At 46.7% G+C, this 25,358-nt stretch overlaps 4 protein-coding genes across 11 annotated transcripts in view; 3 read left to right on the top strand and 1 right to left on the bottom strand.

Moving 5' to 3' along the window:
* LOC105569430 (coiled-coil domain-containing protein AGAP005037-like) overlaps nt 1–17,016 on the top strand; it is a 92,665-nt gene extending 75,649 nt beyond the window's left edge. For 5 of the 8 annotated variants that reach the window (XM_012025889.1, XM_012025888.1, XM_012025896.1 and 2 more), the window contains 5 exons: nt 322–441; nt 525–632; nt 857–1,039; nt 1,425–1,521; nt 16,428–16,825. In XM_012025889.1, the coding sequence (XP_011881279.1) occupies nt 322–441; nt 525–632; nt 857–1,039; nt 1,425–1,521; nt 16,428–16,583 (664 nt within the window). In that variant the 3' untranslated portion in view covers nt 16,584–16,825. Of the gene's footprint in view, nt 1–321; nt 442–524; nt 633–856; nt 1,040–1,424; nt 1,522–7,569; nt 7,691–15,377; nt 15,622–16,427; nt 16,826–16,993 lie in introns of those variants that run through there. The other 3 variants (XM_012025893.1, XM_012025891.1, XM_012025894.1) reach the window with 3 other exon arrangements.
* Nucleotides 16,775–18,439, top strand: LOC105569508 (coiled-coil domain-containing protein CG32809). Its single transcript, XM_012026023.1, has one exon. The coding sequence runs from the start codon at nt 16,775–16,777 to the stop codon at nt 18,437–18,439; it is 1,665 nt and encodes a 554-aa protein (XP_011881413.1).
* A 4,518-nt stretch (nt 18,440–22,957) lies between these two features.
* Nucleotides 22,958–24,657, bottom strand: LOC105569425 (28S ribosomal protein S22, mitochondrial). The gene is made up of 3 exons (XM_012025884.1): nt 24,488–24,657; nt 23,857–24,332; nt 22,958–23,543 (listed from the first exon to the last, which is right to left on the bottom strand). The coding sequence occupies exons 1-3, from the start codon at nt 24,579–24,581 to the stop codon at nt 23,058–23,060; spliced, it is 1,056 nt and encodes a 351-aa protein (XP_011881274.1). The 5' UTR covers nt 24,582–24,657; the 3' UTR covers nt 22,958–23,057.
* Nucleotides 24,658–24,690: 33 nt separating this feature from the next.
* Nucleotides 24,691–25,358, top strand: LOC105569426. The gene is made up of 3 exons (XM_012025885.1): nt 24,691–24,860; nt 24,932–25,112; nt 25,307–25,358. Exons 1-3 carry the CDS (start codon nt 24,775–24,777, stop codon nt 25,343–25,345), a joined length of 306 nt encoding a protein of 101 aa, XP_011881275.1. The 5' UTR covers nt 24,691–24,774; the 3' UTR covers nt 25,346–25,358.

Here is a 25,358-nt window from a genome sequence, read left to right as displayed (position 1 = left end):
GTTCTAGCCTCGTGGATACAGGCCTTATGTCATAGTTGCAAATGTAAAAAGCGCTTCAGTATTTAATGCTAACATTATAGGTGAAGATTATATTACATGAAAAGATATGGAAATATAAATATGAATAAATACAAGGTGCGACGTGAAAACAGCCTTGTGCAAATATTCCGATAATATTTAACGATATAAATGTTGCGAATGCGTATTTGCGCTGTAATAATTGTTACATATAATAATATTTGTATAATGAAATTAAAACACGATAGTGTTTTCGATCAAGGAAACACGCTGTTCGATGACTCGAAACGACGATTGTTTCAGGGCCATGCTATTGTCGGGAGGGGACGCAGCTTGGACGGCCGGGGACACGGAGAAGATTCGACTGAGCCGCGAGGAAGATCTCTACAAGCAGGAAATGATAAGGCTGGAAAAAGATCTGACGTGAGTATCGCCGCGTCCCTCTGGGATACCGCTGGAAGGCAAGTCGCGCGAAGAAGCGTTAACGAAACGTTTGCGAATTTCAGCGAGCTCGAGAGCACCGTGGAGGAGCTTCGCGGTAACGTGATCAATAGAAAGACGCGTGTCAATATGTCGGATGTCGAGAACATGGCTTTGATATTGAGTAAATCCAGGTAAGCCACGCGCGCGTTCGATCCCACTTGAGCGGAAGCGTCGTCGTCGCCGTCGCGCAGCTAAATGCGTTGGTAGAATTTTAGAAATGGTCTGCGCGATTTTCCATCTCTCTCCCTTTTTCTCTATCGGCGACAGAAAATTCGGGACAGAACGGACGATTTTTGTGACTGAATGCGGCGGCATGGATGCGGGATAATTTTACGGAATAACTTTTGCCTTCCAGCAAAACTGTGGCCGATCTGAAAGTACGATTCCCGAATTTGCAAGAGGGCATGAAGAGCCTGCTGAGCTCCGAGATGGAAAAAGTCGTGCGCGAGGAGAAGTTCCTGAAGGAAGAACCCGAACGACTGGAGTCCGCGTTGAGACGTTGCAAGAAACTCACCGGCACCCTCGTGACGCTCAAACGGTACGGCTTTTTAGTTCATTAGAATGTATCGACGCGAATTCTGGCTCGATAAGACTACCGAGTTTTCCCGAGGGCTTATAAGCGCGAAAATTCTTACGTGTCGTTTGCAAGGCTGAGAACTTATCAAACTGAAGAACCGGAGAGCGGGTGCAGCTATTGTCAAACGCTGGTTTTAAATTTCTCGAATTCACTCAACAAAATTTGAAGCGCGCGCCTAGTTTAAGTTCCAATTAAATCTCCTAACGCCAGTTCCTTGACCAGCCACGAGGTCTCAATGTGCGACTAGCGATCGGCGCAGCAGATTCTAAAAAGTAAAATAAATTAGAGATTCTAGCGCTAGATTTTCTTCTCTACTGACGAAACACGGTTTCTGTTCCCGGCTTAGCTTGGCGTCGGTGCAAGAGCAGCGATTACCAAACGCAGCGAGCGTAGACGCTGAGGACACGCCGCCTATAACACCAACGACGGCACAGCATTCCAAGGTAACCGCTCCATTGGCCCCGCTCGCTCGCTCGCTCGCTCGCTCTCTCTCTTCTCTATCTATCTCTCTCTCTCTATCTATCTCTCTTTCACACTATCTCTGTCTATCTCTTTCTATCTCTACCTTCTACCGAGACCCAATCCTCCCACCGATTTTCCGCTCCAATTTTTTCTTCGCCGTCGCGATCCCTATCCCCATAAAACGCACCTTTCCCCGATACCGGAAAGTACTGCGCCACCCGTTGCATGAGACATCCCCTCGAGTTTTCCTCGATCAATCCTCGTGTCACGCTTGAACATCCGTATCCACGTTCCTCCATCCCGGCCTCCTCTCCGTCGAGGAAGAAGAAAAAGAAGAATCGGGAAGACATCGCGAGAAGATGAGGGGGGTTCGTCGCGGGAATTCGCGAATCGCTAATTCTCGATTAGAGTCTCGGGGCGGTGCTCGGGCAAAGGGAATTTCTCGAGTCGTCGTCCTCGTTGCAGAAGCCCTTCTCCCTTTTTCCGTAGAGAGTGCGCGTAGTCGCGATACGATTCGTCGCGGACGACGCGTATTTCATTAGAGACTTGGCCCCGTCACGAGAAAACGTTCGCTCGGGAGGGTCGCGCCTTCCAACGCGATCGAAGTGCGGAGAATGTGAGATCCTACGAGTCTTCCCTACGTGCTTACAATCCCTCCTTCTCGTTGCGGTGCACATTTTGTCGTGTGGCACAACACTTTGTCGCGAGTGGCACGGCACACGCACACTCTGACACGCGTGATGATCGAGATATTGGCTTTCGCTAGGAGATGGGCACGTCGGACTTAACGGCCCAATTGTGGGCGCGACGTGTTCCAGAAGGAGTGCATTATATTTTCCACGATGTCGAGCGAGTATAGTTAGCGATTACTGCGACACTATTAAGTACGCCTGAACAATGAATAGAGCGGACGAGACTCGTTTATTTCCTCTTTGTTTCCTTCTTTTTTCTTCAATTCTAACAATTTTCGAATTATATGCCTTTAAAAATGAAGGATAACTATTTAAACACGAGCATGCTGCTCGTGTATAGATTGAAGCAAATTTCTTATTTTTTATTTTCAACAGAATTTTGATTCATTTATAGGATTTTATTATTTTTTTGGACCATTATAGTTTGATAACTAATGCCTTGGCGTATACGCAAAGGTAAAATCAACTTCGAGCGTCAGGTACTGTCGAATGTGAAGTACCACATTGTTTCCTCTACATTTTCAACAAAACGTTTTCTGTAAATATTATTAAACGTAGAAATATTTTCCCTTGCTATTATCACACAATAAAAAAGAAGTTAGATTTCAAATTCTTAATTTAATTGTACACTTATTATTTAAATAGTTAATTCAATTATTTCGATGTAGTGAATGAAAAATAAGAGTCGAAAGCTTGAACTAAACCGTACTTTGATAATTTTTTCTTTAACAGTAATTATTATCTATTATAATTGCTGCAAAAGCGATGAAAGATCATTAGTATAATAGTTTTGTAATATTTAAAATAGGTATCTGATTTTTTTACAAATTATAACATATAATATTGTTCGCGAAAGTTTTTGCTTTATCTAGCCCATATTCATATTTGTATGAAACATTAACTTCAGTGTATCATGCACGCGTTTGTTAAACCAAATTTAATTTCAAACTTTTTAAAAACTCTCTCTTGGAAAATGAGGCATTTCTTCTGGAACGTTTTAACAAACGTATATTACTGCGTAACTACTGAAGGTCCACGTAAATGCTAAACGAGACCATCATTTATCGTGCAATCGTTAAAGAAACGAACGACTGCAAAGTAAGTTAATCGCGATAAGCTGACTTTTCAATTTCTGCGTATTGAAAAATTTTGCTCACTATTTCTTTTTTTACAAAGTACAACGCGAGAAAACGTGTTCAATAAGAGTTCGATATGCAAGAAGACCACTGATTGTGCCCATCGCAGCTTCTTATTCACCTCTGCGAACTCGTCTCACCGAACACTGTCTCACACGACGGCAAATATTACAATCTGCTACCTGTCAACAAAGTAGAGCGTCGACGAGACCACTCTCCACGCTTCGTAGATCTTTCTTGTACCACATAAGTAAGCCGGTATGGTATTTTGCAAAGAGACGTGTACTACTATATCCGACCACTGCTTACCCCGTATCCTCATTATGCTAACAAGCGCATGCAACGAGTGATATAGAGTTTTGTTCTGGTACATAATATATAAATATGTCTATCACAACGTGAAATTACTCGCCTCTCTTTTTGCGTATACATATATGCATACGTCGTATACATACGCCGTATGCGTCATGTTGTATATACCTACGTACAATAATGTTTGTTCTAACGCGCACAACCTTTGTGACGCGCCGATCAAATATCATTGGTACACATACATAAATCGCTGCGATACGCGAGACCATCAAAAGTAGGCATCACTATATACGTATATGTATTATATAAAACGTCCGTCTGACTGTGCCTGATTATTAATTGAATTTTGAACGTGCCATCGCATGTGCAATAATCGTAGATACATGGGTCCTGGCGTACTCCCATCAAAATGCCGGACAAAGTAGATGTAATCTGCTATCGCCAGCATTAAAATTATCGCCGATAGTAATGTATAAATTATTAAATTTGCAATTTAATCAATGATAAGTAACTCTTAAACGACCTACACTGACCAATGTTTTTATTTAAAAAGCATTACAACGTTTCGGTCCCGGATTTGGACCCTTTTCAAGTAATCTGTTCACACAGAAAAGTTGTAGTGTTTTTTAAATAAAAACATCGGCCAGTGTAGGCCGTTTAAAAATTACTTATCATTGGTTTCAAACTGCTGGCGATATTAAATCTATTTGTGAGCTACGTTTTAATTTTACTCGAGATATACAGTGGTGGACAGAATGGTTGCGACACTGTTTTTTAATGAGTTTAGGTATGTGCATTTAGATTCAGGGTTGCGTTCCAAAATCTTCTTCTCCGAGGAATATTTTACTCGGCGGCTATTCCGAAACCATCTTGAGCGTTTTCGATCTATTTCTCGAGTAAAATTTCCCTCCAAGAAAATGTTTCGGAACGTAAATCTGAATCTAATCGCGCGTGCCTAAACTCATTAAAAACGTGTTGCAACCATTCTGTCCGTCACTGTACGCTTTCGTCAATTTTTAATATTGTTGAACTTGAATTTGCTTAATTGCAACGGTCGTCGGTCGATTATTCGAGAAGCGTATTGAAAATATACATTTCTAAATATACTGTTAATAAACGAAAACTAAGTCGCGTGAAATTTGTGGCTGTAGAATTAATTTAAAGTAACGTATCAACAGCAATTTCAAAGCCATAAGTAGAACAATGACGGCATAGTCAGACAGACAAGCTATCGGTTCGGCGGAAATGTATTTACGACGAGAAGTTGGCACACGTGAGCTACGCGAAATTAATAACGAGATATTTATTATTCGGCAATATGAATAGCCATATTGTTAACGCATCTCAAAGTTTTGCAACCCTTAGGTTTCCAATGCGCTGCGTTGATATCGTGATTCCGTAACCAAATTCTAACTTTTGATTCTGAACAATTTCAAAAAAGAAATGCGTGCAATGTAAAACTTCGCCCGCCTGCAAATTGCAAAATAGATAACGCGCAGTTGCAACAGTTGGTCGGGTCCTGATATCATTGCGCTTCTCCAGTGCTGATAAGCGCAACAATGAAACTTGCAGTTTTCTCCCAATCAAATGCAACTTCAAAATTGCATTTTGAATTCAAAATTATGGAAAGTTTCAAGGTAGATTATTGTCGAGTGTCGCGAGTAAAGTCATACGCTGTCTTCGATCGTCCAATTACAGACCCATAGCTCCATTTACCTTGTCCCTCGACTACCGTCATTTCGCATCACCATCGTTGACAGTACGAAATCTGATGTAAACCTTCTCACCGGCAACCAAACGATCGCCTCTTCACATACATCGTACAACAGTACACTTGTACGATACGTATCTTGACAAACCTGTCACTCGCGTGATGTGTATCTTAAGTTGACAAAGAAATTATTCACCGGTCATTCTAGAGAAATAGAATCCGACGACCGGACAGCACCGGAATAAAAATAATTTCATGAGTGTCGATAGCTGTCGCAATACTTAAAAAAAAATAACGGTGCTATATATTTTTAGTGCTACTTAAGTGACACTAGCACGTCACGAACTCGCTTTGGTGAACGTATTAGCGCTGAAAGATACTAACTGTCCCAGATAAGTATCGGCTATCAGACAGCTCTATCGTATAAACGATCGATCCTGGGACTAGTTCTGATTTATACGATAAGGCACTTAACTTCCTGGAAACGCGTTTCCTCCAATGTCAAGCTAAACCACTTCTTCTCCCACGTCGAAATTAATTCTTCACTTCGACCTGCCCTTTAATCGCATCGACCGCGAAGATCACGTTACGACACGGACTGTCTTCAACGAGGATCGCTGCTACGCGATGCGGTGCGGAGAACCATTTGGTGAACGTCTCGCCAGCCCCGCTCGTCACCGGAAAATGCCAACGTCTTCGTTTCTCCTCGGTTACGTGTGAAACACCGTCGACTCTCTCTTGCCATCTTCTTCGCTAACAATAAGCACGATCCTCCGGAGAATATAAAAAAAAGTGTTAACCGCATATACGAAAATGTTAACCGCATATACGATGATGGCTCTCTCTTTCTCTCTCTCTCTCTTTATCTCTATCTCTCTTTCTCTTTCAGTTGTTCTCTACCTATCTCTTTTTCGCGAATTTGTGCGTCTTTCCCTCTCTCCCCTCTCCGAAGATTCGTCTTTTTTCAAGCCGACAATTCGATGTCGCACGAAAGCATTCGGCGGAAATAAAATAAAATGTACAATTCTCCTACAACATCTCTCTCTCTCTCTCTCTCTCTTTCGCTCTTTTTTTTTATTCTTTCTATCTCTCTCTCTCTCTCTCTCTCTATCTCTATCTCTCTCTATCTCTCTCTCTCTCTCTGTCTCTGTGATATGGACCCCTCCGTCCTTACCTACAAAACCAATATTTTCAATGTTTGCTGTGTCCCGATAGTATAGATATCTTTTATACATTTAGCGCATGGTGTGACAAAACATTCGTAGCCGTCGATGCTTATCGTTCATGAGTATCGGAAGAATCGAATCGCTCGGATCGGCTGTCTCGAGCTTCTCTTCCTCTCCCCCTCTTTCTCTCTCTTTCTACCTATCTTTTCTCTCTCTCTCTCTCTCTCTATTTCTCATCGTCATTCATTCGTTTCGAGAGCGATTCGAAGATTGCTTGAAGAGTGGCAATGCAACGTTCGCCTAAACGTCGCGTTGCTTTAACTACCTTCGGGATTATAGCGAATACTGCCTCACTGTCCCATAAAAGCGACTTCGCAGCCTCGCATCTTGCGCTCTGCGTTTCGCCTCGCGCAATGCGAACGATACTATTGTTAATTGTAGAAGCGGAAAAGAGACTTACTCAGAGCTTACTCATTCGCGCAAAGCGCAAAGATGAAGAGCCGCGAGGTCGCCTCGATGGCATAGAACGCAGATCGCTTTTACGATCCTCTTCTTCGACGACGCCGATCACGATGTTTTGTCAGATCATTCATGAGTGTTAGTTGTGGTATAACGACGGAAAATCTGCGTCGCGACGAGTCTTCTTTCCCTCTCTTTTTTTTTATCTTTTTTTGTCCACGGGCATCGCATAATTCGTCAAGACGGCTGCTCGGTGTCAGCAACGCCGATATCGTCGTTGCTGATAACGAGCAAATATCTCTCGTCTCTGATAATAAGCGAAGCGGGAGAGAGGCTCTCTCTTTCTCTTCGCGTCTGATTTTTTCTCTTTTTTTTTTTTTTGCAAAAGAATCGCGAGCGACGCGGGTTATCGCAAGCTATATTTCGTACACGAGAGTTCCGTGTACTAGAGAGATTAGAAAAGAAACAGTAAAAGTTAAGAAAAAAAAAAGACATATAAAAGAAAACAGATGTTGCAGCCTAACAGATAGTGAAGATAATATTAATTTTTTAGTATGGCTGGAAGTGGAGTACTAACTTCAAGGAGGCCATACAGACCAGTCACGAGTAAATTTTTACTTATTCATACTTATAAATTATTATAATTATTATTACTATTATAAAAGACTACCGTTTATTATTCTATTATTATTATTATCATTATCATTATTATTATTATAATTATTATTCTGTACTGTTTTTATATATATTATATATACACGCATATACATATATATCAAACACACGGAATATATTTATATTCATATATTCTGTTTTATTCGGTATGTCTGCAGCACAATCATCATACTGTCGATAACTGTTATCCTTTCACGGCACTCCGGAGCATTCCGCCAGATCCTGCAATCCATTTTGTCACTCTGTTGGGATGTTAAGTGAAAGTAAAAGCTTTTCTCTGTCTCGCAAGTCCCATAGTTTACGATTCATGTACCATTCCAAGGCCATTGTAAAAATTTCCCATAATTTGTGTAAAGTAATTTGCAGATCTCACTACATACACACACGCACACAGACATGCAGATTTGTAAAACAGATACCATCGCTGTTATGAGACATTGTTCTCGACAAGAGATAGAAATTAGGATGCAAACTGAGAGTTTATTTTCACGTATGTGAGTAAATGAAATAATCAAATGTATATATATATATTTATTATATGTTGTGTGTATATGTGTGTGCAGAATTTTCAATTTTTCTGCTTGATTTATGATAAAGTCGAAGCATCTATAGCAGTTTAGCGGAATTCTTCGGAGTTAAACCAGCGAGTCTAATTCTCCTATCGCCATACACGTGCTACAGTCATTTGACATTCTACCTCTCAATCACAATTTTGATACCACATGCTTGCTCTGAGACGAATCTTTTTGTCCGACTTCTCGACTCTCGATTTTTGTACGTTCGCGTTCTCTGTCACTTTGTGCTGTATGAAGAAAAGTGTCAGCAGCGACAGATGCTTTTCCTTTTGTCAAGATGTTCCACTGGGAATATCGGAAGGCGCACTGGCGACTGATTGATTGGCATCGTGTTTTGTATTGGTTGTTTAAGGATCGAGACACATAAGATTTTTTTTCTAAGTGCAATGAAAAGAAACCTAAAAATGTGCAATAGATATACGCGATGCATTCTTGCAGGATCTTCGAAATTAGTTATTAATATTTTTACATAGACCAAAAATAACAGAAACACTTTTTCATATGCTTATAACTACTTCTTTATATGCTTCGCTTATAACGTAAAGATTAGTATGGAATAAACGCGATTCCGTAGCGAACAGATTTTGAATATGCGTTTTCTTTATCGCATCACTATGATATAGAAATTGGCAATAGTATCCGAAAGCTTTAGTACGAAATATGCAATGTTCATTGTAATTCTTCAAATTTAAATGTTAATTCTTAAATATTAATTTTCCCTCACGCACGCGCCTACAAGTTAATGCTTAAATCTCTATAACTGATAAATAATTTATACCCTCTGACGTTATCTCCCGAGTACATGAAAATACTTGAGGAATGTCGCTCCTTGGATCTATCGAGTCCGCTTGTATCTACTGCACGTTTTGTTCATGGAGCACATTGAGAGGAGAATCGCGACGTCGAAGGCGCAAGGAACGCCGCGCGATTTCTCGCTGTTCTCGAATTATTTTGCACTCTACTTGATTTCCTACAGCTTTACACTTCTTTTCTGCTTGAGACCGTTCGAATATTCTGCTAGTGCCTGCGTTCGATACAGATATGACAAGGGGAGAAAAGCCTTTGTCCTGCGGTACTACGATTCGGTACTACGAAATTCTCGCGCGGGAAAACGATTTATATGTGGCACACGAACTGTCCCAGATTTGTCTAGTTATTAAACACACGACACAAACACACCCACACATACAGAGTTATATTACGCAGACACATGTTGGCTAGTGTTCACTTATACAATTAGCCAGTTCGAAAGACCAGCAAACTTTCATTAAGACTCTGCTGTGCTACGTGCTATACGTCTTTGATTTTAGCGCTCTCACTTCGCCTTTTTCGCAAAATATACCTATTTATATAACATGTATTTACAACGTTTCCTCTTTGGTTTCTATCGAGCATCCGCGCGAGCACATCCAAGCTAGCCCTCACTAAGACGCCCATGCCGATTCGACGCGAAAGATGAAGGAAGGGGTGCGCTTTCGCTCGTCGAGCATCGGCAAACGTCGAGGACCGTCTGGCATCGTCGACGATATAAGATCGATTTGTTCCGACTAGCCAAATTTTTTTTCTTAAGTAGACATCTTTTAATCCTAATTCTAACTCCACGCTCCTCCGTGGATACTGTGAAGATGCAATCTCTCCTTTTGCATTTCTCCGCGACGTATGAAACAATACGCATTTCAAAATAATAATTCCGCCCGTGTTATATTTCACGACAACGAGTAAAACAAAGGAGGCCAATTTTTACGGGCATAAAAGTTGACGATGTAATATATATTTGAATCGAAGTTGTTAACATTGAAACGTAAGATAGCGGAAAGTCAAGTTAAAACGAAGTACATCTCGTCAAGCTCGCGCTTCGACGCGTCCGCAGAAACGGCTACGCTTATTCTATAAAAATGTGAATGCGAGGATTTCTCTGGGATATATTTCTGCATCGTATCGGGAGCCCCGGTTCGTCCGGGGATCGTGCCGAAATTTTACGGTGTTCCGATCCCGCGTCGGGATCGACGATGCAAGACGGTCCGACACGACCACGACACGACGTAGAAACGCGGCAGTAGTAGCGGCCCGACCTCGTCAGACACACGTACACATCTCGCTCCAATCCACTTCTTATAGTAAGGTCTCGCCCTTCGCACCCTTCGCCCGCCACCACGACCCCGCCCGTTCCCCCTGACCGTCGTCTGTATACCATCTTCGTACGTTTTTCAAGGTTTACATTGGATTTCCCGTTGCGTGGCGTACCACGACGATGGCACGCACCACTCGCGCGTGCAAGTGCATCTCACAGAGATTTCTCCCCTGTATTGCTGTGCTAGTCTTTTTTTTCCACCGGCTCCACCCTTTCTTTCTCTCTCTTTCTCTCTCTCTCTCTTTCTCTTTTTCTCTCTCTTTTTCTCTCTATTTCACCCCGTCACATCCGCCAGTCTTCACGGGACGACGAGAGGTCACTCGACGCAAGACGGCGCGTCTGACCCTTACGTTCTGTCCGAACGTCGTGAAAAATAAATCGAATCACCCGGATTGCCTGCCGCTCTCGGCAGCGTGTACATATGTATATATAAATATATATTTTGTATGATGACGTTAATCGTCGCGATGGGATCGTACCCGGTGTGCCGCCTCGTCACAGCACAGTACGAAAGTTCGAGGGGTGGAGTTCCACCCTCTCGCTGCGGCCGCGATGAAATATGCGTCTGCAAACTATGTGCGTCTGCAGAAATATGTGCCTCTGTATGTACGCGCGCGCCAAGTGGAAAAGACAATTACACGTGGGTAATCGGGCGGCGATCTTAACCGAAAGTTCATGGCGACCTGTTCTTGTTACTTTTACGAAGCCATCGAAACCTACCGAATGATCTCCGTTAAAGGCGTGTAACAGATTAAATGAGCGATTCGTTAAACAAGTCTGATTGATTTAAGTCGCGAAGTATCTTACAAAACGCAGATTAGACAAAGTAAAGAGGATCTGTAAAAGGACGTACATTTCTTCTGGTGTTTCATCGATGAGAGCATTTTACCGAGGAAAAAATATTAATATTATATTTATTCCGCTTGCCAACATACAGGGTGAGTCGTAAAGACTGTCCCAACCGTTTACTATAAGAGGTGAATTACCGACCGCAACTGCGGCCAACTCGGGGGGAAAAAATGGATTAAATCTCGTTCTACCTGTCTCAATCATGTAATATCTAATTTTTTTTCTCGAGAAATGTAATTAGATACATGGTTGAGACATGTAGAGCGAGAATTTACTCCATTTTTTCCCCGAGTTGGCTACAGTTGCGGTTGGCAATTCACCCGTTATGGTAAAGGGTTGGGACAGCCTTTACGACTCACCCTGTATATCATGTGTCCATCGTCATATTTCCTCTGCTATACGATCGGCGATGATTGATGGGGTGATAATCGTTTGCATCTAATTGCGTACAACACTTGAGGATAGTACGGGGGCACATTGAAATTGTCACGGCTTTCTTACTCTCTTATCGAAATTCACTTTTCTAACCCTCTACAATTCGGCTCAGTGACATCGCAAGCAACTAGGATGAACTATAGACAACCGAACTTATTTGTATACGATTCTAATTTTCTTCCCTTTTTCTTTCGCTGCATCACTTGAAGCTTATTTGATTGTACTCGCACGCACCTACGTTTACAGTCTACAAGTATTTCCTCGTGTTCACGCGCACGTGTGCAAAGGATGCAAGGTGGGAACGAATCGAGGCTCGTTAAATTCTCTCTCGGCATCCCCATTTCCTAGATGTTGATTCCCAAGATTGACCGCTCGCGATTCGCTGGCGCAATATCGAAGCGACTTGCGAAAGAGTTTAACACGGTAAGTTTTCCGATTATGATCTCTCAGGCTCTGAGAGGCCTTTGAAGAAGTTCTAATTCTCGAACGTTTCCTTCAGAACTGTCTGCAAAATTTCTCGCTGGGGGATTATAAGCGGAGAGAACTTGTTGCACCGTGAAGATTCCTCGATGTCGCGTTGGCGAAACAATTTTTCGGAATTATTCCAAAGGAGCGGAAAATATCTAAAGGGTGTCTGAGAGTCTGAGACGTCTTTCGTCCAGTCTTTGTAGCGTAGTCGATCAGGAAACGACAGATTTGGCGAGTCTCGACCGGTCTCCGCGAATGCAATCGCAATCAATTAAATGCGCAATGACGAGGCCCTTAGAGCACCCCAGCACCTCGGAATCGAAACAGCCAACGTCATTCTGCGACTCAGAAGCGAAAGGGAAAGACTAATATGCTACAAGTCGAGGAAAACATATCGGTCCTGACAGCTTCAAGTCTCCCAGAGAGTGATGTTAATTGCTTCAGTTCCGAGATGTGTCGGTATTGTACGCCGCGAGAAACTACTGCCAATTGCAACCGTGCACCTACGGAGTGGCTATAAATTCGCGCGTATGACGTCGCGTGGTGAAATCTCTTGATCAAGTCGAAGTTGATCTCCACATTTCGAGGCTGAACGGAATAGAACGTCAAAGTTAGCTCGTATCGTTCGCGCGATTAAATAATAAAACAGCTAATGGCTTGCGTTCACGCGGGATCGTCACTTGGACGAAACCGTCGTGCGAAGTCGTGTGGCATCGAATTGATCAGGAAAGAGCCTCGCCACGCTCGCGGGATAAGTGCGCGGGTTTACGGTCACCCCGGGTCTACACGCTGACGTGTAGCATCTCTAATTAGCTCTCCCTCACTTTATGATTTGTACGATATTTGGGCTTCTTATATGTCTGGTTTCTCTACGCTGTGTCGTACTTGCTCCTGTCGACGATTCGCCACCACGTAATCACCCCTTTCGATCTCACCGATATCCGTTCGAACGTCACCATCGCGTCTCACGTCACGTTCGATATATGCGTGCTCCGCCCTCGTGCAAGATTCATCATTCTTCTTTCCATCACACTCTCTCTTTTTCTACCTCTTTTTCTCTCTCTCTCTCTCTCTCTCTTTCTCTCTCGTTCTATCTCTCTGAATCTCTATTTCTACTGTGTATATGTACATACCCATCCGTCGGAGAGACACACTTTGAGAATCGATATATACATATATACATAATATATATATATTTCTATATTCTCCCTTTCTCTTCCTCCCCTTCTCTGTCTATCTCTGCCCATCTTATTTATCTATCTCTTTCTCTATATATCTCTGTCTATCTATATGAGTCTGAGTCCGTACTATATACTATATTGCCTTACTATAAGGATTGGACTGAAGGTTTTCTCTGTGTATTTTTTTTTTTTCATTGGCCGATATTTCTTTCGATATTTATGTATAATATATCACCCTATTGTTTTTTTTTTCGGTCTTTGTTCGTTTTGTTTTTACAACTAGTCGGAGTACTTAATTAATTAGGCACGTTTCGTACGTACGTGTGCGGCATGCGGCATGTATGTATGCATACGTGTGTGTGTGTGTGTGTGTGTGCGTGCGTGTGTATGCGCGCGCGCGCGTGTGTGTATGCCTGTCACGGACAAAGTACATGCGTGTGTAATCTTGCGTAGAAACGCGCATGCAGTTTCGCATGGAGGAAGGCATCCCCGTTTTCTCTCTTTTCTGTCTCTCTCTCTCTCTCTCTCTTATCGTTTTTTTTTATCCGGCGCCTTCGAGAGGTGCATGCCATTATATTCTGCGTATAAGAGTCTTCCGTTGCTTCGAAACCCGGAAGGTCGGCGTCATTTGTGCGGGCATCGACAATACGAGCGTACTCGTGCTAATTCGTAAACCGGCGAACTCGGTAAGAAAAAAAAAACAGAGTCTCTGCTTCTATCTCTCTCTCTCTCTCTCAATGTAACTGCGATCTACATCTCTGTGCACCTCGATCATCGGCATGGGCACAACAATCTTCATGCGATATGTTTCATTTTGATTTAAACAGGAGAACCTGCGTGTGAACGGGGTACACGGGGCGATTGCTCTCGGTGCACGTTTTGGCGATGTCTTAATTTTTGTCGAGAACCGAAAGCCTGAGTTTTCGGTAACGGAACCGCCGGCGGTTTTCACGATTAGACAGAAGTAGTAGAAGGACAGATGTCTCGTGCTCTTCAGGAACGCAAGTAGATAGCGAAGCGCTGCTTTCCCGCGTAAACGCCGTTTGCTCGAGCGACATGTCGGGACGTAGAAAATTGCGAGGGATTAAATTTAACCGTAGCGCTAAACTTAGCCCTAGTGAAAGCAATCAGTTAATCATGCATGTGTGGTTTTCAACAAACAAAACGTCGCCACGTTCGCCAGCAATGCGCCAGCCACCGGACGCCCTGTACGCGCTCATCTTCGTTTACTATGATCCACCTGTCCGGGTATCGCGAAGTTCGTGACGACGACTTTCTCTTTTGCATTCGAGTCTCCACGCGTCGTTTCATTTCGCTTCGTGCGAGAACGGTTTCGGTTCGCAGAGTCAGCCGTGATAAGCGTTCGAAATTTGCGCGAGTACCACGCGTATTTTTTGTTTTGCTAACAATTATTTCCTCTCGCCATTCCCGATCCGATCAGCGCGAGGTAAGATCCATCAGGTCGATGCCCGGGCGATGCGCCGCGCGTTCTCGGCTCTTCCCTGCGCGAGATCGGATGTCGATCGTAAGGACGACGGGCGGAATGTCACACGCGCGGGATTCGACGAGAATTCAACGGGGGGTGATCGCGCCAGCGTGAGATAAATCCGACAACACGGGGTTGCAGCAGAAGTAATTTACGACAATAACGTGACATAACTGTAAAATATTGTTTTAAATGTTAACATCTCGCTTGTACCAAAATTGTCAACAAAGGGACCGATAGAAAGGGAGCTCTCCCTCGGGATAATCTCGTGCTGTCGCACCCCACGACGCGAAACGTCCGGGAAACGACGCGAGGATCTTCAGGAAGACGTCCCGGTCTCCCTCGACAGACCCTCGACGTGCGTTTCGCGGGCGCCCCTCGGCGCTGTTCACCCCCTCGCGATTTTCCGCGCGTCCGCGTGAAACGAACGACGTTTTCGCGCGAGGAGCGAAACGGATCGCGTTTCTTCTCTCCATTCTTTTCTCTCCCGCGCGCGGTCCGCCGATGGTGACCTCTGACCTCGGATTTTTGATTTTTGGTTTCTCTGTTTTTTTTTTTAAGTTGACTAATACCGGACAGCAATCGATGCCAAATGTAAAAGAGCCCCAAACGAGTACTGACTTGTAACACGCACAACGCACGCACAAAACGTATAACCGACCCGCAGGTAATTATCTAACGGAATTAATCATATTTACGTATTATGTCCTACGGATTGTGTGCCTTCTTTTTCGTTCACTTATTGCGATTCACGACTCATCATTGCGCTCTCTCTCTTTCTCTCTCTTTCTCTTTCACTCTACTTCTCTGTCTTTCTATCTGTCTTTCTGCCTCTTTCTACTGCTCTTTATCTCTCTCTCTCTCTTTCATCCATGTCTTTACTTTCGTCGTTCACCATGATTCTTCAGCATTTCCATGATTTACGCTCATTACGTCTCTTGTCGCTCATCGTTTCACAGTCATGCTCTCTCTCTTCTGTCACATCGTTATTACGCATGCACATTATTCGCACATATACGCATGACATAGAAAAAGAAAGACGAAATTCGCCTCGCGATCTTCCGATCGTACGATCGTGGTGTGTCGAAGGGCGCCTTCGTCGCTAAACGTTCACGCGATTCAACGGCACGAAGCGCAAGGTCCGGATGTCAAATTGAATGCTTGAAGTGCGAAATTTTCAGTCAAATTAATAAATACAATTGTTAACTGCGCGTCTCAGTTACTTCAGAGTCTTGAAAGCACCCTCGGTGGAGACGTAGTCATAGCTGTCCCAAATATCGCTACTTGTTGGGGTTGCGCCAACCCTAACTAGACATGCGGTAACCATATCGGTCTCTCCGTGTATCAAAAATTGTTGGGCAATAATTTGCTGATAAAAATCTCGCTGGAAAATTAGAATAACGCTAAGTACGACGGTACAACGAACAATCAATCGTCGAGACGATAGCGGACTTTGCGCGACCTGTGTCTCGAGTACCATCAACTCTGCAATCTCTCTGTCTCTCTCTCTCTCTCTCTTTCTCTCTTTCGCAATTCATCCTTCCTACAATCTCATTATTCGGATCTTCGCATCGAGACGCCACTTTCTACGATCACCGCTCTCGTTGTCAGAAAAAGCATCCGCAGGGACGGCATACTATGAACGGGAAGATGTATCACGATACACACGACACGTTCAATCATCCGGTACCGGACTACTTCCGGTCTGCACCACGCACCAAATTGAAAAGAAAATGTGCCTCTGTACATACGACCAGGTGTACATAATCGATGTGCGATCTTCGAAGCTCTTACACGTTATCGTTCTCTACACTCTTATACGTCTATGTGTGTCTGTGTAACGCCCGTCGTGTCTGCAAACGCGTAAGTATTCTATGTGTGTCGTTGTGTACTTTACTCACGTTGAAAAAGTCGCGCGGCACCTCGCGAGGTACCGGAACGAGCCGCACCACTTGGGGATGCTTCTTCTCAACGAGAGCGCGCAAAGACAAAGCACGAATCACCCTCCCCACGATGCCGAGGTGCGTCGCGCCAGCGCGCGGAAGGGCGCCCGACGGTTCCGCGTTCTCCAGGAGGAGACGCTGGCGCGACGCAGAGCCGGGCCCACCCCGGGCCGGCCGGCCGGCCGGCGCGACGTTCTCGGCCCGAGCGTTGATTCCACGTGTCTGAACGAACAGGCAGCTACCCCTGTGCCAGCGGAACGCACTGTCGTGGGGTCAGCGAGCGTCCTCGGGGGAGGGGGCCACCCTCACGAGTCATCCGCCGACCATCAGCAGCGTCCGGAGAACGCACTCGACGCTCTGCTAGACGAGCTGCAAACCTTCTCCCGACCAGGCTCGCAGATGGGCCACGTGTCGGGCGGCCTGTCAGTGCATCCGGGCTCGAATACACTCCTGGCCGACATCGGCCGCGCCTCCAGCCTCCGAGAATCAACGAGTGTCGCGGCTACCACCGGCGGCGGCGGCAGCGGCGGCGGTGGACGCGCGCCCAACATCAGCGATATCGGCCGGAAGGGCAGCGTGGATTCCTCCAGCGGTACCCTGACCGCGCCTCCCACCGTCGGCCTGATGGGCTTGCCCGGGATGGCGCCGGGCGGCACCCTGCGTCGCTTGCACTCGTACCCCTCAAGCTCGGACACCGACACCTCACCGCCCATCGCTAGGCTGCAGGCTCTCTCGCTGGATCAACAGGCGCAGCAACAGCAGTCCCAGCCGGGTGTGCAGAGCTTTCTGCCCGGTCAGAAACCGCCGGTGCCGGAACGGAACGCCGAGCTGCTGCAGCTGGCGAGCACCAGGAGGGTGCCGCCGCCACCGCCACCGCGCACCAGCTCCCGATCGCCCCTGGCGAGCCCTACCAGCCCGCAGCTGCCGCCCAGGAATCATCCGTGTAATCTGCAAAGCGGCAACGCGACCCTGCGCCGACCCTCGCGCGGCAGCATCAACAACAGTCTCGTTGGCAAGGAGGGCAAGCCGCCGATGGCCTTACCGTCGAATGCCATCCTGTCCACCGTGGACCAGGTCGCCGGGGCTACATTGGCGCCGACCGCGCCGGGCGTCGCTCCGCCACACAACTCGCAATCCTCCGCGGTGCTGTCGACCAGCAACTCCAGCTCCTGCGAGAGCGTCAACTCGCAGGAGGGGCTGCAGAGCAAACGCGGCCGGCAGGAGCAGCTGGAGCAACGGCATCAGGAGCTACTCAGGAAGCAGAAGGCCCTGCAGGAGCAGTACGCCAGGCTGCAGCAGCTGCAGAGGAACGCGGCCGGTCTCACCACCGTGCCGCCGGCACCGCCCGATCTTCTCAAGAAGACCGGCTCCGAGAGCAACCTCCTGGCGAAGATGGGCCTCGGCCTGAGCGCGGCAAGTTCCGGATCCCTCACCAGCCTCAGCCTCAAGCCCCAGATCCTGCAGGAAGCCATGGGCGACGGTGGTAACCAGGTGGCCAAGGTGGTCGAGATCATCAACGGGCAAGCGATTCCGACGACCGTCGCGGCGACGACCAACGGCCAGATCCCCGGTACCACATCCACGACGATGGTATCGGGCGCGACGACCATCGGCTTGGCCACTACCGTCACCACGTCCACCACGACCACCAGCAAGGTCTACGAGACGGACATTCTGTGACCGAGAAGCCGCTCGCTGATCGGCTGCTCGACCGTCAAGGTCGCCACTGAAATCGCGCTGGCGAGTTAACACGGCGGCCGGCGGGATCGCGAGGCTGCTACCGCGTGGTCCTTGTGAGAGGAAGGCGAGGCGAAACGCGTCGAGGAAGATACGGGCTCGAGTTCGACAACAAGGAATTGCTAGAGTTAAGAAGACCAAATCGGCTGGCGGACAGGAGGGACCGCGAACCGAAGGAATAAGAAACGGAAGATGGAGGAAGGGGCTGCTTCCGGTGTCCTGAACGATGTGGGCGCCGTCGTGCGCGGCCGCTTGGAAAGTAGGGTACAGCGTAGGGATTCAGCGCGAGAGTCGCGCGTAAAGATACCGCACTAATCGCTATGGTTAATATAGTATTAATGGTTGAAAGAAAGGGGGAAAAAACGCGCGGCGCGAGGAAACCTTTCGATTTCGAAGCGTCGACGTCCGCATTCGAAAGGGAGAAGAATAAGGAAAGAAATAGGAAAAACGCGACGCGAATCTCACGCGTCGCGTAGCGTATTCAAGGCGGGCGCAGGCGGGCTACACCACCCCGGTTCTCGCGTCTTGCCCCCGGTCTCTCGATCTCTACCCTCCCCGTCGGCGTCCGGTCTCTCTCGGAACAATGTGCCGTGCTCTCAAAGCCGACCTGGCCCGTACACGTCCGCGCGTCCGCACCCCTCAGCAACGTCTGCGCGTGTGCCAAATACGAGAACAAAGGAGTAAGCCACGGTACTCGCGTACGTTTTTTTCTAAGATAATTATACACCCGTAATTATCCGGCTATTCGTTCTTTCTTCATCGTAGTAGGGCGAGCGTAAGGTTCTACGTAGGTGAATCGTCGTATATAAATATTATACATATATACATACGTATTATATATATAAATATATACATACACGCTACACATGTACGCGGGCGGGCGGGCAGGAGATTTATATAAATATATATACACAGTAAGTGGAGATAGGTAGGTAGAGAGAGCTAAGTATATGATATATAAAATTGTATATTTCATATGTATGAAATATACTGAAATCGTACACCACTATACGTCGTTGACGCCGCAGACGAAGCTGCGGAACGATCTCTCTCTCTCTCTCTCTTTTTTTTCCTCCTCGGACGACGCGCGGCGAAACGGCACGTACCGAAACGTTTTGTACACGATGACGACGGTCCTAATGTAGCGCAGACGCGACTTCTAATCTCGCAGGAGCTTAGAACAATTGTTACCGCGCGTCCGCATTCACGCGAACGCGACAGCGATAGGCGATCGACGCGATTACTCTCATTACACCCGGTAAGGGATTTACTGCGGGAGATACGCGATCTGTTCAGGGAGTAACGAAAAGGGCACGGCATAACAGCGGGGGTGCGAGCAGTTGGCGCGATAGTCGACAAGAGGATCCAGGAAGGACCTGAAAAGCTGCGATAGAACGTAAACGCGAGGAGCAACACCGATCTTATTAACGATAAAGATGGCGGCACCAAATCGCCCGGGGTCGTAAAGAGAAAATCACCTGATTTTGGTGGCGTAGGATAGTCCTGTATTGCGAGGGTATACATCTGATCGCCAATTAAGCTGTGCCGGCAGTTCGAATTAATTAAATCGCCATCTCTCTTCAATGCGGCACTGTTTTAGCTGAAAAACTGATTAGAATTTAATAGACTTTCCTCTGGGAATGAAATCAGATAAAAGAACAAAGAGAATCCGCAATTTTTTGTCGACACTTTAGGCGGGACTTTACACTTAATCCGCGAACTTTGTCGTACAAAGATACTTTTGGTCAAATTTTCGTCTGAATCGCTCAAATTTACGGTTCGCAGGAGAGAGAAAGGGAATTAATTGATCCGGAATTAGCGCCCATTTAGTGTCGGCGTAGCTAGTTCTGGTCCGAGACCACGTGGCCGGCAACGATCGAGAGACACGGCAAGACGCGCGAGAGATCTGTTGGCGAATTTTTTTCGGCGGCCAAAGGTGTACGTTAGGAAGGATATTGCTCAATATTTGCCAACCCGAACGCAACAGCTCCGCTACATATGTACATCTCGCAATTAACGCCGTACATCCCGCGTCGGATTATTTGGACGATCGCAATCATTAGCTAATTATCACCTCGCGCCCCACCGTCACAGGATGACGCTCGTCGAGTCATCCTGCGCTTCATCGTCTCTCCACTCGTCGCGATCGCCGAACGATCGAGCGCTTTGCGATCAAGGTGACGGATCGGCGTCTCGCGATCCGATAGCGGTCTGTGGTCATTAACTTTCTACAGTTTTTCGAGTGAATATTTACTCCGATAGAGCGAATGTTTCACTCCGTGGCAGTATTTTCACTCCAAAAATTTTAGGGAGAAGAAGACTCGTGGTTGACGATTAAGTTTTCAACGCGATCCGGACCGGAGAAGTCAGTTAAGGCCTGCGTCGACGATGCTAGAACTTGGTCCAAGTTAAAGAAGCTCGCGCGCGGATGCAACTCGAGTCGAATTCTCGCTGCGACAATTCGTCGCGAGGGCTTTGTGCGTCACCTTGATCGTTCCTCGGGCGCGATCGCCGCGTTTTGCGCTATTTTATCGCAGTTTATACCGCACGAGCTCGCGTCGTCGCGCATTCCGGACAACGCAGGTGTCTCAACTCCCTCCGGGGTGCCAAGAGCGAGACGTTGCTCTCCTCTCCTCGGAGATGCTCTAGATTCTGTGTTCGCGTTGTTCGGGCCGCACCGGCGCCCGACGCAGTCGCATACCTTGCTTCGAGAAGGGCCTAACAGCTGACGCATCATATACGCATTTATTTATTTTGTACGCTTCCACCCCCTTCCGCTAGCCCGGTCTGCGAACGCGGACCGGCTCGACGAGGCTTACGTGTCAACCCTCGGATGCGTTCGCGGAACTCCAGCTCGGTGGACGGACGGTTCTCCCTGGACGAAGATCGCCAAGAGACTCGCGGAACGTACGTTTCATTGGACTTGGTCTCGCGTCTGGCGAACGGCACGTTGCCGAGTATCGGTCGTAAAGTTGCAGAATAAAATTCGCCGTTGAACAACGGCAAAGTCGACGATCGATGTTCTATATTTGACTGTTTTCTAATTCGTAATTGAATATTCCTTTCGTTAAGTTAGCTAGTTGGTAGTTAAGTAAGTTACTAGAGAATTATTGGAAATTGTTATTAGGATCATTAGGGATAGATTGCATGCTACGTAAGATCCGCGAATTGCTAAGCCGCGTCGATGTAAGCACACGTGGCTCTTGCTAATGTCGCGGAAGAAAGAAAGCGGGAATTGGCATCGGTGATCGGAGGCTCGTTAATCTTATGATTTATCGGTGGCGATATCAGCGTAATAAGCGACGTGGACGTGTCTTATTGTCTCGCGATCGATTAATATTTATCCCGCGGCTACGAAGAGAAGCGCGGCCGCCCGTCGGCAGTCAGCGGTGAAGTTAACGTCCGGGGGTTGAAACGCGCGGCGAAGAAGACAAGCATACCTTATTTATTTTCCATTGTCGCGCATACAGCAACACATACATACACGCAATCCGGAGCACGTCTTTATAGGGAAATAATAATTACCTACGCAGTAAGAGTATACTAAGGATAAGGCGAATGATAATGATTGATAACGAACATTACGAGTGCTTATCAAGTATTATAATGATAACGACGGGAAAACGTTTCCCCGGCGGGGGAATGTCTGGAGATAGAAGGGAAAAGAGGAAAACTTAGAAAGCGGAAATCTCGTTCCTTTTCCCACCATTTCATTTTCTTTCCTCGCGCGAAAACGGTCGGGCGTGTACGATAAGATCGTTCCACGATTGTAAGGTACTTACAGCGTGTCGCGTACACAACCGTAACGTTGCATTTGTATAAACGTCCAGGTTACTTTGGACGGTGCATTTTCGTTCGCGGCGATACCCCGGTAGTGCCGTCATATTTGTTACCGAATACGTTTAATCGCTAGCTATCAATCGATCTCTCTCCCCCTCGTTCCCACCCTCCGTCCCTCCCAATGGAAGCGAAGACAAAGAGGCGCTTCAGCGGGAGAGACGCGCGCTGCCCGAATCCGTGCGGGCCCCGATCATTCGATCGATCTTGCGTTAATTCTTTTCTCCCCCTCCTCCGTTTTCTCCCCGTAAACGCGAATTAGCGAAAAAAGGTAAATTACTGTAATGTTTTCTGACGATCCTGTACGCCAAATCGAATTGACTTGTTACATTTGTAAATGTTTGTAAGTACTACCGTACGTAATAAAATAATCGAGTAATAATCATCGAATTGCCCTGACGACCACCGTGTGTCTGTTATCCAGCCGATTAGTTCAACCTTACGAACAACGAATAAAGCAAATCATGACATACTGCAGCACAGTCTCACTCTTATTCTATTGGGGTGTCCTAATAAAAGAAGCGTAGCGGACTGCTCCCGGAGAAGAATCCACCGTACTTCCTTAAGGAGGATCGAGACTACCATCGGACAGAATAGGGAGAAGATCATCTCCGGCCGCTCATGTTCTCCGATTAAACGCAATTGAGCTGTTTAATTCACGCGTGTTTCTATAATCCATAATTACACCATGACAAGGAATAATATTAGATACTTATTGATATATTTACACTTGATCTGTCTCCGGAGAAAAGCCGTGCGCCTGTTTAATGCCCTCCGCGACGACTTGGCGTTCTTGTTGCATCTCCTTGTACGACTGCAGGAGCCTCTGGATCTTGTTTCTCGTCGCCGGCTGGAGGGGCGTCACGCACAAGTAATGCGCGACTAATTCCACGTCGTCCGTGGAGTCGCACTGCTCGAGCTCCGACTTGACGCGATGAATTATATGGTATAGGCGTATCAGGAGCGCGGCATCTTTGATCCGGCCGGTCTCGACCATCTCGCACAGCAGATTGTCGATGTTGCTCGTCCACACCAGGTGAAACACCATCGGCCCGAAGTGGCGCGTGGATCTCAAGAGGTCGAAGCGCCTCTCGGCGTTTATGTGCTCGTAGACCTGCCGCGTGACCGCTTGATAATCCGGATCGTCCGGCTCGAATTGCACGCAGGCGCGATCCAGTATAAACTCGTACTCGCTGCGATTCAACAAGTCCTGCAAAGAAAGCCATTTACTTGACGCGATCGTTTCTCCGCTTGTGTCTCTTTCCTCTTAACACTAGAAGTACCTAGCGGTCGTTTCTGATAGTTTCTATTTTTTAGATTAATAGTCATAAGATTTCAAAATCTTATGACTTTCTGTCAATTATTCGATCAATCATCTGATTGGTGAGAAGTTACAAAATTTCAGAATCCCATCTTTTACACGAGAAATAGTGTCAATCTAAAAAAACAAAAATGACCGTTCGGCACCGCCAGTGTTAAACACGTAAAACAGCGAACTAGATAGGTGAAAGCAACGTATGTACCTCCAAGTATTCGCCTTCAAACATCTTTGGTTTATCTATCACCCTTCCCGGTCTCGGGAAGAAGGTTTGTATCATTCTGTCGCGCTCCTTCCAAGTGGCGTGTCTGAGCGTGCCGTCCTGCTCTCTGATCACTATGAATCTTTCTCTGTGCCTAATGCCGTACGTGATGTCGGTGAAGACGTATTTGACGGTGTCGTGACCCTGCAGCGCGACTTCCTCGCACAACGGCGCGGACGGATCCACTCTCTGCTTCACCACGGGCGGCATCTGCAGAAGCCTCTCCGCCCTGAACTTGGCCTGTTGCGTGGCTGCCTCGAGCTGCTCGTCCGTCATGAACTTGTACTGCGGCGGCTCGAGCTTGTGTTCGTCCGCGCGATTCCGAAAAACCTTCGGGTAGTCCACCGTCGCCAGCGTCCTGAGACACGCCTGAACTTCCTTGTCGAAGAACAACAGCGCTGGATCTCTCTTCGTTGGATCTGCAAAAATTGCATAAAGCTCGATGAACCCATCTTAACCCATCACGATATCAACGCGTCTCCATCGACTTTTCCGCCTTGCCTGCGGCGCGGGCAGCAAGGGGATAACCTAAAAATTGCACCCGGCTCACGTCGACGCGATGTAATGAAGATACCTCTTTCTACGTCCGCCGAGGCGAAGCCGCGGCGATTCGAGACGGCACGCGAGTACGAGTGCCGCAAGAGTTTGCTCGCGTGACGCGAGAGCATGATGATCCTCGACGAGCGGCTGACGACGATACTCCGCTCGGCCTCAAACCGCGCCGCCGCTTGCGAAGAGGTTAGGTTAGGTTAGGTGCAAGAAGTGCCCCCGGTTCAGCACTGTAAAGAACACTTCTTTCTCCTTCTAATGTGGGGGGAAGAAGATAAGCTCTGAACTTACAACACTTACAAGAACAGATCCATGGAGCGGTGTACGTTGCCAGAGCCGGCCCGGTCTTGTGACTTTGAAAAGTCAGCTGTACTTCGCCAAGCATTATCACGATCGAGGTAAAAGTGCGTTTGAACGTTGCTTATGACATGTCGAAATTACTATCGCGATTTCATACTTCGCTCGTCAGACGAAACTGTCAAGAGGCATCGGTTGCGACTGCACCAAAAGACTGGACCTCTGGTCGTCGAGATTTGCGAGACCAGCAAATTGGAGAGCGGAAAGGACACGGAGAAGTTATATCAGAAAATATTGGCGGTGATAACGCTTCTGAGCGGTCTGGGAAGCCCCACGGTCCCATCACATCTGAGGTAATTGTCGATTATATTTGCGCGAACCTTATTAAAAATTCAAATGTAAAATGAAGCAAAATCGATAATATTCGGTTCGTTTCATCTCGCATTTCTATTTTCTCGATCATGATTTGATCGAGCTTATTAATTGTAATCATATTCTGTCGCTTATATAAGCGAGAAGTGTAAAAAAAGACATTTGTTTTTCCAAGATTAACGGAAAAAGGATTGCGGCTGAAGATTCGTCATGATCATAGGGGAACC

This window comes from Vollenhovia emeryi, unplaced genomic scaffold (genome assembly GCF_000949405.1).
Source record: "Vollenhovia emeryi isolate VEMERY1.0 unplaced genomic scaffold, V.emery_V1.0 DF939124.1, whole genome shotgun sequence".
NCBI classification, from domain to species: Eukaryota; Metazoa; Arthropoda; class Insecta; order Hymenoptera; family Formicidae; genus Vollenhovia; species Vollenhovia emeryi.
The sequence above is the reverse complement of the archived record's forward strand: the minus strand, read 5'-3'. Positions and strand labels throughout refer to the sequence as shown.